The sequence below is a fragment of the Rhinolophus ferrumequinum genome, chromosome 10 (genome assembly GCF_004115265.2).
Source record: "Rhinolophus ferrumequinum isolate MPI-CBG mRhiFer1 chromosome 10, mRhiFer1_v1.p, whole genome shotgun sequence".
Lineage (NCBI taxonomy): Eukaryota > Metazoa > Chordata > Mammalia > Chiroptera > Rhinolophidae > Rhinolophus > Rhinolophus ferrumequinum.
This window is the reverse complement of record NC_046293.1, coordinates 73,815,263-73,829,950: the sequence shown is the minus strand read 5'-3', so window position 1 is coordinate 73,829,950 and position 14,688 is coordinate 73,815,263. Positions and strand designations below refer to the sequence as shown.

At 34.7% G+C, this 14,688-nt stretch overlaps 1 protein-coding gene across 1 annotated transcript in view; it reads right to left on the bottom strand.

Moving 5' to 3' along the window:
- Positions 1-14,688, bottom strand: part of OTOGL (otogelin like) — a 146,966-nt gene that overhangs the window by 102,413 nt on the left and 29,865 nt on the right. The window contains 9 exon segments of the mRNA XM_033116163.1: positions 572-696; positions 3,683-3,860; positions 5,553-5,676; positions 6,883-7,028; positions 7,476-7,522; positions 8,560-8,668; positions 9,913-10,038; positions 10,237-10,343; positions 14,459-14,565. Of these exon segments, the coding sequence (XP_032972054.1) occupies positions 572-696; positions 3,683-3,860; positions 5,553-5,676; positions 6,883-7,028; positions 7,476-7,522; positions 8,560-8,668; positions 9,913-10,038; positions 10,237-10,343; positions 14,459-14,565 (1,069 nt within the window).

Genomic DNA, 14,688 nt, shown 5'->3' with positions numbered 1-14,688 from the left:
GGCATGTGAGTTGCCATGTCATTGCAAATTGCAACTCTGGAGCATGACCACCTCAAATTGTGATACGCTTTGTCGCACAAAGCTTCTTTGGATCACTGTTTCCTATTTATAAAACCATAATATATTCTATGAGTCGGAACTTATGTGATAGTGATAAACAGGAGAATCCACATGAGCTGTGATACTATGGAAATGAAGTCAAACCTCCGAAGACTGTAACAGCATTATTAGAGTTTTTCCAGAGATTTTTCTTTAGCATTCAAATAATCTGATCTCTCCAAAATGCTAGCCCACATCTGGGAAGAACTTGGGGACTTCTAAACACTTAAAATAAGTAAATTTATGAATGCAAAGTAGTAAATAAATTGTCATTTCCTGGAGTTCTTTTTTAAAACTACCTACATTACATAACAAGGCATATGTAAAGGCATTATGTCAAACAAAAATATATGAGGAATGGCACCTATTTTATCATAATGAAGAAAATAAGAACTTAAACTTGCTAATTTTAGAAGATTTCAGTAATATGTAGACCTTTCCCCTAAGTTTACGCGCATAATAAAAGACTTACTGTTTTGTTGATTAATGTTACAGGGGTCCATCATAGGTATGTGAACAGGTGCAAAACAAGTGGAGGAAACTCTCCAAGCATTTGCATGAAGTTGTGGTGTACCTTCTATCATGCCTGATGGAGAACTAGAAAGCAGATAATATTCATCTTAGTTTCTCCCATTCCTTTCATTTCTTCATAGTCTTTAGATATTGAAAAAAAGAGAATACTATTTTTTTTTAATTTACAGAGACATCTTAGAGCTTGAAATGTTCTATTATTTTTTAAAAACATACATAGTGTAAGCTTCCTCTTATTATAATTTTACAATGTGTCAAATTGTGGACATACATGATTTGATTTAATAATCATCTTAGCCTTAAATGATGTAAAGAAAACATCATTACCCCCATTTAGAGAGAAAGCAAAGCAGAAGCTCATATAAATATTAACGTTCACTCAGCTGGTAAGTGTCAGAGCCAAGATTCAAATCCAGTTTGTACCTATTTAACGAAACATCACACACAACAAAAATATTAATGTATGTGTGGTTTAGAGTGCATGGAAAGAAGAGGTAGGTAGCTCACATGATTCTTTTCAAAGTAAAGACAAATGTTTCAAGAATAAAGTCTATAATTCTGGTTGAATATTTCAATTTCCATTATGAGGCCTGAAATACTGAAGTTTCATCGTGAGGTTGGACAAACAAACCAAATGTAAATTGAGGGGAAATGGGACAAAAGGCACCTTTCATCCAAGTTTGCTCACTTCTTCAGTTCCCTCAGCAAATCAAAATGGAAGAAAAACATCTACTCTTTTGAAGTCAGGCTTACAAACCACACCGTGTTTAATAGCCAAACACTAAAATGCCACCTCCAGCAGCCAACAAGATTTATTAACTCATCAGCTAATATGTACTGACAATTCCTACTAGACTCTGTGCCAGACACCATCAAAACTACTTAAAGAATCAGGTTAGACCAGCTCTGCTGCAGACCAAGCAAACTTGACTAACACAAGCCCTTACTCCATTAATTGCTACAACATGGCTAAATGATAGAGGAGGCTTTATCTCAGCTCTCTACAGTGTCCTAATAAATTCACTACTTTAGTTACCATTTAGCTCAGTCACCATTAACAATATGGAATTTCTCACCACATTGGCTGAGAAAGGAGGAAAAAAGGGAACTTCACAAGCCATTCCACAATGCCCAGGCCTTCTCCCCACCCTTTCCCCTTTCCTTCCTTTTCCTATTTCTCAAAATTAAACCACTCTAGAACTGTAAAGAATTACAGCAAACACCTAATCCAAACTCTCATTTTGTTCAAAGGAGAACACTGAAACTCAAAGAAATTGTATTACTGCACTAGTTCTTCTCATTGTTTCCATCTCCTTCCCTCTTCATTCCTACAAAGGGCAATAAAATAGGTCAAGGTGATGGGTGTAGTCAGGGTTCCCAGGAGGCACTAACTCAGAGCTTGGCTCTCTTATTTCATTTAGTTCACTTAAAACAATAAATACAAAAAAAAAAAAAAATCAGGAGTTAAAATGTAGACCCATTTTTTTATTGTATTTCATTTTATAAAATAACCATTTGGCTCAACATAGTTAACTTATTATAATAAAGCATGCAAAATAAATTTTCAAGTAGTTAATACTTTCCACTCCGCTATGTTTGCAGATTCGCATTAACCTTTGTGAAGTAAAGAATTTTAACTGCTTATGCTGGAAGCCAAACAACGTTAGAAAGTTATCTCCAACTCTGAAATATTATCCTGCACTGTTATCATGCCTGAATGTTTATACATGGAGGAGACTGGTGCCTTAGGAAGAGGCAGACAGATCTGCCATCTGTTAAGCACTGACTGCTAACCCATTGTGATAAACAAGGAAGAGAAAGAAGGCCTAAGGTCTTTTTTGCACATCTTAGCCAAGCCACTTAATATAGTTTCTGTTTCACTATTGTGATAAAGATACCGATATTGTGACCTACAAATAAATGAAACAAACAAACAAAGAAAAAACCTGACAAACCTAAAAACAAATTAGTCACACAGGAAAGAAGATAAAAGAAATTTCCTTTTGAAATTAAAGTTTTTAAATATGCCAGTTCTCCTTGCCCATCCTAATTCTCTTTTTGTTGTGCCATTAAAAGTCCTCTGGTCAGTTCAACTATCAACTGCACTTAATGTTCTATGCTAATTCCTAAGTATACAAGCATCAAAGATGCAATCCTTATTCTCAAAGCCATCACAGGTTTAAATGAAAACCAGACAGATCAATGATGGATTTCCATAGATAACAGAGTCAAAATTAACTTTGATATGATATGAACTCACTTGTTGAAACAAATAATGTCTGAGTTGGGTTGAACTATCCAAATAGTAGTTCATGAAAAAGATTAGGAGGCAGAGAGAACCCCCAACAGGAGGAACATGCAGAAGTGGTTGTCATCCCCTCCAGATCGGCAATCAAGCTCCCTGGGTACCACATCATACTGTTTAAATTGGCCCACCATGCTTAGTACAATAACAGGGACTCAAAGCATTCACACTAAATTACACACTAGTCTTTTTACATGTAGGTGAAAGTGCTTTGTCAGTACAAAGGGCATGAATGTATTTTATTGCTTTTCTTCTAATGAAACACCAACTATCACAAAATCTAACGAACTTAGATGCCAAAGTGTTACTTTAGAGGTATCATTCATACTAAAGAGATCAATATTCTTTAAGTATAATTTACTATCATTAATACCAAAAGATAGTAACAGTTTTTAAAATACCGTTAACCTTGATAGGTGGCAGGGGGAAGAATAACAAGTAGTTACTCTGTGAGTTAGCTCACAGGCTCTGAGTCACACCCCCTAAATTCAAAGACCAGTTCTACGGTATTTGCACTAAGTGACTTTGTGCTATTTATTTGCCACTTCGGGGCCTCAGTTAGTTTTCTTATCTATAAAACAGATACTAATCACGAGGGTTGCTACAAAATTTAAATACGATGATCCATGTGAAGCTCTTGGAACAGTGATGATGAAGCTATATTATTAAACATTTTCAATGAAAGAATTTATGTTCTCTAAATTACTAGTCCTTAAATGATGTTAGCTGTACTGAAATCATACTTACAGGAAATCATCCCTTATGTTCCCGTTAAAAGTGCCACACAGACCTAGTGTTCTTCTTTTCCATGCACTGGTGAGCTGAATATAAATTCTTTCCCCATCTATAGCAAACAGAATCTTTAAACCAAATGTGGTTTTTAGAAGAATAAATAAGGATGACAGAGTCTGAATTTCAACAATTCCTGCAGGCAAAGAACATACATAAATCAGCGTTGAGATTCAGGAGGCAGTGTTCTGAAATGCTAGCGTGAAACACCAGGACTCTTCTTCTAAGCCTGGGACATGGGGGAGGCAGATTTCCAGTTCTTGCCCCTGGGCCAATTTTTGCCATTTTGTGCCTGCCTTCTTTTCTCCCATTTCTCTTCTGTCCCTCCTTTCTAGGTGGTAAGTAGATATTTTTAATAGATTGTCAAGTCCACATCTAATTTCAGTTGGCAAGCATCTCATGGGAGGGAAGACAGTCCTTAGACATTTTGAAATCTGATCTTTTTTCCTCAGTGTGTGTGTGTGTGTGTGTGTGTATGTGTGTGTGTGTGTGTGTCTGTGTGTGTGTTTGTGTGTGTGTGAATTTTTCCCAACACTGGTTGTGATTCAATAAGGAAGTGACACTTTCCTCAAAAATTCCCCATTCCCTTGAGACAAAAAGAGGAGCACAGCACTTGACAAGCACCATTTTATGAGACACCTTTGGAGACAAGCAACTTGTGTTCAAGACTGAACTGATGACTTTTGCCACCAGAAGAATTGCTCCTGTAGCCCGATCACAATTTCTGCCATCATTTGGTCACCAAACCCAGAAATCGGAGAATCATTCTTTGATTACTTCATTCCCTTTTTGCCTGCCCTTCCCCAGTAAAATCCATCACCAAATTCAAACCATTTTCTTCTAAATGATTTTCAGTCTGTCTTCTTCCCATCTCTATTGTCACTGCCTTAGATCAGTTCCTCCTCATTTCTTGCAAGCACTACTTTAATAACATCCTAACTATGCTCCATGTTTCCTGTCTAATATCTCTCAATGCCACTTCCATAGTGTTCTACAAAAAAAAAAAAAAAAAAAAAGTCTTATCCGTCTTCTCATTAAAACTCATCATTTGGTTGAAGCACATGAGATTGTCATCTGTGTCTATAAAAATGGTAAAATATGATAATTTTACATCAAGTTCAACTTCCTTAGCATGATAATAAGTAGCATAGTCATGTAATTTCTAATAAAATTGGGACATTTCTGAAAGCGAAAGACACTGTTATTAATAACTACCCTGGAACACAAATATGAACAGGATCTGTCCCAGGAAAATCACAATGTGTGATGCCTTGTGATCTAAGGCCTTCCCCAGTCTCATCCCCACCTATTTCCCTGTTCTCATCTCTGGACATTCTCCATTTACCCTCTTCAGGCTTTAGCAATGCCAAACAAGCTATAGTTCCCCTAAAACATACTGCAGAGTTCTACCCATTTTTACTATGCATGGAACACTTTCACTCTTTTATCCCAACCATCTTCAGCTTTAAATGCTCAGTGAGGCAGCACTTCCTTCAGAAAACCTTCCTGACCTTACCTGCACAACCCTCCCAACGTGGGGAGAGCTGCACTCAGTTAGATCCTCAAAGTTAGCCCTATGCATATCTTTGAGTTTATCATATTTTAAATAAGTAGCTGTTGGCATGTGTCTCTTCCCTTCCAAACTTAGGCCACTTGAGGTAAACATTAAGTCCCATAAACATGGTTGTCTGCACTATGTCTAGTGAGGAACTGACAACATACAGGCCCTCAAAAGTGAGGATAAACAGCCAATGGGAGAAGATTCCATTTAGGTTGTTTTGTTGTTGTTTTAATGTAAGGAAAGTACACCATTAGCATTGCTTCTTACCATTCAGATTGTAGCCTTGGTTAGGAGTGGTAAGGATTTGTCCTCCCCTGTTAAGGGTCACTTGTTTATTAAAATCATCCTCCAGAATTAGAGTTATAGACTGAAGGCAGACTAAGCCAAGATTCTGCATAAAAATCAAATCATCAATTAAAGGAATGAGAGAGATAAAGAGACATAGAAAGAGAAAAACAGGAAAAGGTGAGGCAGTGAAAGTAGAGAAGTAAGGAGAAAGACAGTGTATATAGATAAGAATTTCTGGTACCGGGGGTGCCAAAAAAATGTATACACTTGACCTGTATTCATCTTTTGTTATCGATATATATGGAATATTACAATTTTAATACAGTTTTTCCTTTATTAAATTATGTATAAATAATAAAGTAATAACTACATAATCCATCTTATGTAGCCCCATTACTAACACAATATATCTTTATATAGTACATTAAATATAACATGTTTATACATATATTTTACATAGAACATTAAAGTTGTTTTCAATAAAGTACCTACAATTGTGTTTTTCATAGCATATAGTTTAAGTAGTTCTCCAAATTCATTTAAGTAATATATGACACATAAAAAAAATTAATAAAGAAAAGAACAAAGAGAATTAGGATTCTACATAGAAAGCTTATTCAGACTCTGATATATTACAAAGGAAATAAAGTCAAACTGGACAAAAGGCAAATAAGGTAGTTCAGAATTTTGTTGGAAATAACCATTTCATACAGATATAAAACCATAAAATTAAAGATCTTTGCAAAGTTTTGGCTATGTGATTTAGAGAGATGAGAAATTTGGGTGCCTTTGTTTACAAATTATTGACACCTTTATTTGAAGAAAAGATCTAAAATAAATATTTTAGTATGCTAAGAAATTTATCCTATCTACTTAGAACAATATGAAACCTGTTCAATCCTGTCAAAAATCATCTCTTTAAAACAGTGATTTTTGAAGTAACCAAAACTTAAGTCCATTGTGTAATCATGCATGAAATCTTCAAAAAAACTATATATACAAATAACATTTTTAAGAAAGAAAATACAGTTAAATATATAATATTTAATCTAAAACATATTTGTTCTCATATTTTAATATATCTACAATTAGCATGCATCATATAATCAATAGTATAACAGATTAATTATCGATGTGTTTATCTTTCTTTGTAGTATATAGGATAATGATGCATCTAACAACCAATGGTATCTTATTTTTGAAAAAATTAACTATACCCATTTGTGCTACCATTCTTAACCTAGATGTGAAGTTTGAGTCAAAAAAATAAAAAATGAACATTCCTCCGGTCATTTAGATATATTCTTACCTGCTCACAGTGAGCTTTCTGTAAAGTAAGTGTGAATTTATCTTTTCCAGTTCCTTTCACTAGGATGTATTGGCACATTCCAATAAAAGAATAGTGTCGACCATCAAAAGTTGTAAAATGAGAATCACCTACAACGGAGCATTGAACTAACAACAAAAACATAATGAAAATGAGGAGGAGAGAGAGAAAAAGGAGAAGGAGGAGAAAGAAATTCTTTATTCTTAAAAGACAGGATGTCAACAAAAGGTAAATAATCATGCATCAAAAAGAATAACTAAAATGTTTAAAATGTATTAGTTTGACAAACTTACTAAATTATGTTATTCAATTTAATTTAAAGTTTACAAAATGATAGCTCTTCCACATTTTTTAGGTTTTGTAATATTTTTACTATTTCATTATTTTTTTACTAAATTTGTCTGCTAAATATTATCATCTATTCAATTTTCCATTTTTCCTCTGAATATCTATGTTTATAGATCATTACATCTCTCTTATTATATATAAGATGACCTCATAAAGATCAGTACTGTCTTCCTCCTCAATTTCAAAAAAATTGAGACATTTTCTTTAAAAACATTTTAAAAGATTACCTGGACAGTCATGCTCAGTGCAGTTCCAAACTCCACCAACACATACGCTAAATGAAATGATAAAAATATTAATCTACTGGTGTAGATAAACTGCATTGTTTGCATCAATGTATTGATTAATGTACCAAAATATATCATGTTTATAGGCTCAAAATAATCTGACTTGAAACATATTTCTCTCTGTGCAAGTTCAATTAACTGCTAAACTTGGTTGGCCAGCACTTAAATTATTTATTGTGTCATACTTAAAAATCACTAAAGCTGATACAAATGGAGTAGTAAGCAAACAGAGAACTTCTGTTTTTTTCCTTCTTTCATTACTTAAACTAAAAAAGGTCATACACACAAAAACAGTATTTGCCTATTTGCATAAAAAGTTAGACAACTAACTCATCTACTACAAATTAAGAAAATTGGTTCGAGTGTCATCAGCCATTAAAGAGAGAAAAGATGTCTTCTTATGTAAGATAAATTCTACCATCAAAAAGATATGAGTTCTGGAGGACAGAAGCAGTCTGTGAAAGGCAGAAACTCAAATCAGTATCTAAGAACAGGCTTAGTTATCCAATTGCATTCCCATTATATACATTGACACCAAAGGGGAAAAAGCCTGATGACATTTACATCTGTTTCTTTTTAAGACTGCCCTAGAGGAATTAATGCTTCCCTACACTAGTCTTAGCTAACTTAATAAGAAATTCTAAACATCTCAGTTCATGGTCAAAAATTGGCAGGCGATATGGAGAGTCACTTTTTCAAGTATCCAGTAGAGACAGTCAAGAGCACCATTGAGTTCTAAGAGTAAAAGTATGTGCAAATAAGTGATTACAAATAAGAAGAAAATACAACAGACTCTACATGGTTAAAGATTTTATGGAATTACCAAGGGAAGGGAGAAGAACTGCATCATAAAAGAAGATATAGATGCCCTCCACCACTCTACAGATTTTAAATAAAATGCAAATTATGTCTTGGAAGTTTTAGAAGAAAATCAATAACAAGTGTATTCTTTTAAACCATGTCATGATGAAGTTGTCAACTAGCCAGGGACCCAGAAACAACTGGCTGTGCATTGATCACATACCATTCAGTGCATTCTTGTTCAATTTTTGAACCAACTGAATAAGCTAATCCGTGAAAACTACATGGGCAATTTTCCAAGAGGATGCAAGTTCCGTTTTCCATTATGAGGCCTAGTTAAGAAAAATAGGTATCAAATTTCAAAAGAAATAATAAAAGATTGCATTCTTTGAGTATAATAATTCAAGCAACTTTTACTGAACACCTGCTTACACTAGGTAATGAAATACAAATTTCTTTACTTTCAAGGAGGTTACCAACGCCCTGGTTCTACCTCAAGCAATTACCTTATGAAAGTCTACTTCAGTGGTTTTCAACTTTTCTTATCCCATGACTTGCTATTAAAAACTCAAGGTTCATCATATAGAATCAAGGAGAATAGATAGTGTTTCCTTGCTTTTGAAGAAAGAAGGGAGGAAGAGAGGGAGAATATATATTCTTGGTTTAATCTCTGTTCATATCACAATGAGAGATTTACACTATCATCACACATATAATAAATAGCCAGCCAGTGCTACTCAAAGGGCAAATAAAGTGGAACTGTGTTTGTTAATTCTCTCTAATGAGTAAAGGTGGTTGAGCCAGAATGTAAATCAGCTATGTTACTAAGCACAGTTTCATTCAGCTGACTTTTTTTCTGTGTAAGACATTCTAAATGGAGGAAGCATTGACTTATCTTCTGGTGCAAACTTCTTATCTCATCATTGACTGGTAACAGACAATTCAGGCCTGACACTGGTCCAAAGATCCTACTTTGAGTAGCACTAATGAAGCAATGGACTGAGGTCAACATATCTGGTTCCAAGTATTCCTCACTCATATTAACTACATGACAGTGGTAAAATCACTTAACACTCTGGGTTTCTTTTTTTTTTTTTTTTTTAATCTGTAAGAATAAAAACTTTTGAGTGAATCCTCGGTATTCTTTAAAAAGAGCTATTGGTGTAGAAGTCATTCCTAAGTTTAAATCCTACCTGTATCATTTGCTATATTACTTCTAATTTCAAATATTAAAACTACATCAGGACTAAAATCTTGTATTGCCAACATGTGAAGGCTTTTTCTTTTTCTGAAATTGCTTTCATAAATTATTAAATATCTTTAAATATGCAATGAAATAAAAGATTTGCATGGGTAACTTCAGGACTCCAGATTCCAAATTTCCTGAGAAATTCACAAAGCAATGAGCCTTTTTCTTACAGAAAAGCAGTCCAAAATAAAAACCAAATCCTACAAGGGTAGAAAATCACAACAGCCCTCCTGGATGCCCTGGGAGAGGATGTGGCAATGTGATTCTCAAATCACAGGATGCTAATTTCCATGAGTGTGAACATGGTTTCCTTCATGAAACACTTACCATCTGGACAGTAGCATCCATCAAGACATTGGAGATTGCTCCCAAGACACTGTCTGTCAAATGTGCAGGTGGGTGGGCAACAACTGATACAATCCCGATGGACAAAGCTATCATCACATTTATCAGCTGAAATGGGCAAACAGGGGACCTGTAAGTCAACTTTAGTCACTTCTTTTTCAAAGAAAGTTTAGTGTTTCGAAAAGTTTGCAAGTTTACCGATGTTACTTCATCAATAACATATCCTTGCACTTCATCAGTTTTGAGTACTAGGATAAGCCTAAAATTAACCAAGGTACACAGGGCATAGAAAATAAGGAAACATACTGCATGCTGGGAAGTCATCTCTCCAGCCTTGGATAGGGTAGCCAGCATGGGAACAGGCTCTAGCATACTCGGTGGCTGCTCGACAGTAGGTATCATCATCATCAGTTCTAGAAAGTGGAAAGACAGAGCCAGAATCACCCTGAAAGTACGGACAGAATCTATGCCTTTGAGTTCCTGAACCCTAGAAATGGTGAGTATGTGGTGAATATTCCAATATTAACTGATGTCAGTTTACCTACAGTATAATGTATTAGGTACAATAATGCAGAAAACAAATCAACATGTGATCCCAGCTGAAAAAGCCTAGGTAAATTGTCTGCAGCAAAGTCTTTCAATAATTTGACCATTTTTCTTTTGATTCGAGGGTGTGCCTATACTGAAAAAGATTTCTGTTTTAATTATGACATTCTTCCAGAATCCTTGTATGTATTTTTTGGCTCCTACACAAAGCATCCCAGACTTTTTAGAATTTAATAAGTCCTATTACAACAGATACAACCCTATCACAATGAAAGCACCAAATATGAAAATTATTTCAAAGAAACCATGCTCTTGATAGTCTATGTGCTGGAATAAAACCAATACTAACAATTTGTAGCACTTTTGAAGGACTGAACAAACAGCATTTAACTTAAGATTTAAAAGATGTTTAATTCTTTCAAGTTTAAATTACTAAAGCTAGCTACTTTTATAATATTGCCAAAGTAAATAATCTCTAATTATTTTTTTATAATCACCCTAGAACCTCCCCCAAACAAAATATAAGGGGTCAACCAATTTCCAAAGTAGATTAAGAAGGTATCTATAAAATAAGCAGGGTTTTATAATAAGGTAGTGGGCCTGTTTTACAACCCAATTCAAACTCCAAATTGAATAGTTAAATATCTTGAATGTTAAGATAATGACCTTGAGAATGTTGCATTTTGTGAACCTTAGCATTTTCAGTATCTCTATTGTAAAAGGCATCCGTCTCAAATTGCACTTATCCTGTACTGCTGTAATTGGAGTCATGGGCTTATCTAGTCCAATTAACTGAGCTTTAGAAGGAAAAAGGAACTGAGCATATAAACTTCAGGAGCTCAGAAAATATTCTAAACCTCCAAACAAGAAAAGTCTCTGAAAAACAGAGTAAGCTAAAATTATTGAATTCCTAGAAAGATATTAGGTTTATGATTTACCTTTAAATATGTGCATTATTTCCTACAATTAGTAGAGGCTTTGAAAGCTAACAAAGTACAGAATATTGGTTTTCCAGCCCAATGCAACTATTATTAAAATAGCTACCATTTGTTGTCTATGTTACCCTATGACATTACATGTAAACTCACAGCAAACAAGCTTATTTGTCTATTTTGGATGTAAACTTTAGTAAGGAAAATGAGCATTCAGAAATAGTTGTTTTTAAATCAATGACTTTGGTGTGACAAAATTAAAATCATTTCCTTGCTGGTAGGTTTATCAATCTTAGGAGCAGAAGGAGGGCTTAAGTTCAAGAATTGGTATTGTCTCATCCTTCAAGCTCTAACTCAGACGTCGTCTCCTCTGTGGAGCTTTACTAGGCATCCCTGAAGAATCAGTAGTTCTCTCCTGCACATCCACAGCACTTTGCATTTAGGACATATGTCACTGCTGGAGACCTGTTTCTGGAGCCGTTAGAATCCGAGTTTCCAGGACAGGGATCATGTGTAAATTGTTTCTGTTTCTCCATGGTGTGGCACAATGCTCAGAGTAGATGCTCAGAAAATGTGTGTTGAATCAAATACAATACACAGCATAATCCAAGCAGGAAATGAACTTGAGTTCAGCGGTCACAAGGCTATTCTCATACTATAGGATCCTTGTGACGCAGTCCCCTAATATGAATATTTCCTTTAGGGGAGAAAGAACGTAGGTAGTTCGAGTCCTGGGTGACATATTGTGAGGAGTGAAAGCCTAACTCTGAGAGCTTCTCACTTCCATTTTATCAGTGACAATTACTCAATTAATAATGCCCTTCTTTTCATATTACATGCCTGCTCTGCCCCCAAACCTGGCCTCATCACCTCAAATATACCACATAAGGTATCAGATGATTTCATTCAGTAAAAGATGTTTCTCTATCCCGCTATTTTTATTTGCCCTCTAGAAAGCAATTAGGTTTCAAAACCCAAAGCTTAAAGATAACAAAATTTCAAAAGACATAAATGTTAGTTTCTCACTGATGAAACTGCAGACAAAGTGAGTGTGGCAGAGACTGGTTTTCGTCCCAGTGCCCTTTTCTTCTTTTCAGTATTAGAACCTCCAAGTTTTTACCGGGCATTTGGCTGCCCAGTCAGACAACATTTCCCAGCAATCCTGGCCAAAGGATTAAAAATGGGAATGTACACGAGACTTCCAGGTCACTTTAAAAAAAAAACAAAAAGCTGCCAGCCCTCTACCTCCTTTGCAAAGGGCAAAAATATGGACATGGTACTGATAAGCCAGTTTGGGTCGTGAAATTGAGAACAGTCCCCCAGAAACTGAGAATAAGGCCCTGGGGATGACATAGGATCAGTAGCACTGAGTTATTGGAAATCTTATGGAGTGGGCACCTGGTACAAACCCAGGACCACTTACCAGCTTGGACTTTGTGTGGGAGAAATATAAGCATTCAATTTAATTGAAGTCACTGATACTTTGGCAATTGAAGCAGCCAAACAATATCCTAACTAATAAACAGAGAAGGACTTTCCAGTCCTTGCCAAATGACACTTTATCTCAGTCTACTTGAGAGGTGAGTACAAAAGATAATGATAAAGACAGGTGTAAAGACTACTGGAGAATGGTCCAAGAATGAGTCTCCGTGGAATAAAAACAACTTTTAATTCCATACACATGGCTAAATAAGGACCATGAACTACCTATAGCGATCCTCAAAAAAAGAGACTGAATGAAAGAACAGAGATAGAACAATACAGTGCTTAAGTGAAAAATAAAACCAAATAGGGAACAGAATGTTGCAAAATATAGAGTAAGGTCAACACCCGATATTTTAGGCGGAGGGGAAGCCCTTTCAAAGAGTTAGTTCATAAATTCGTAAAATTTAGAAACTATACATATAAAGATATAACTGCTTTTTACTAAAAATTAACAAGTGTCTCAAATAAGTTTATGTTAATATCTGGAAAATACCATTATATTCATTATTTTTGTAATAATCTCCATTTCATTAAAGCTCAGTAGTTATGAATAAGACAATTTTATATTACCTCAACCTTCCCTCTTTGTTCTCACCTTAATAAACTGAAACCTCTTAATAAGCTCTCTTATTACCTCTTAATAAGGCCTCTTACAACAAATTTCCCGTGTATCATTTACACTTCTTGAGATTCTTTTTAAAAAATGCAGTTTTGTTAAAAATTTTTTGGGATGTTCTTGAATCTTCAAGAAGCTAATCAGATATGCTTGGTAAATTTTTGAATAAAAATATAGTAGAAAGAACTTCATCTCAATAACAGGTAATTTATAGTAAATTCTACATGGATGAACATATTTTGATGGGTCTCACTGAATTTGTTCTCCAGAAACCACCTAGTCTAGGTGTTCTTAAGCTGGCAGAGAATGCAGGAGTCTGTGACCTTGGATGGGAAAAATATTACATGTTTAGTTTCACAAATCTCCAGGTGAAATTTAGCATGTCCCTCAATTATACATGTAGGTAACACATCAAGATATTCTTAGCAGTATCTGTGACTGTCACCAATATATTTCATATCTCGTTTTTTATTTTCATTGTAACTGTAGCAGATATCTTAAAATATTGTTTACACTCATCACTATGTCAAACTACAGTACTTACTAGACCTGAAATGTACATAAAAAAGCACATATATCAGAAATTCATTTCTGTTACTATATTGATAACTATTTCAATATAGTTTCCTTTGTAAACTTATGTGTTTTATTACATGTATTTGAAAATATTATTTTGCAAAAGAGTCTATAGACATCTCTAGACTCTCAAAGGGATTAGTGGCATAAAAAAATATTTAAGAATTGCTGTATTCTGTTCATGCTGCTTATATAAAACACTAAGACTGTGCCTGTTATGCAGTAAGCTTTTAATAGCTGTTAGCATAGTTTTTGTTTTACATTCCCCATTATACTTTGTGAACTGCTGGGATGGCTAAGTTACAGAAGTGGTTTTGGCTCTTCATTTTTGGGTAAAGAAAACTTTATTGCAAATACTAATCATTTCACTTACTTGCAAAGGTCATTAATACAGCTGGCAATATATAAATATGGGTCAATATATTCATGGCAGCTCAAAAAAGGAAACTGCAACAGTATCTGACATTTGAAGAAGATTGCCTGTGCAGAAGAAGATGGCAGTCACTAGAACATATTTAATAATACGGTGTACTCTCATTTTTTCTACTTATCTATTTAGAAGAGTCTCTGTTCTTACCAGGAAAGAGAAGGTAATTTCCACTT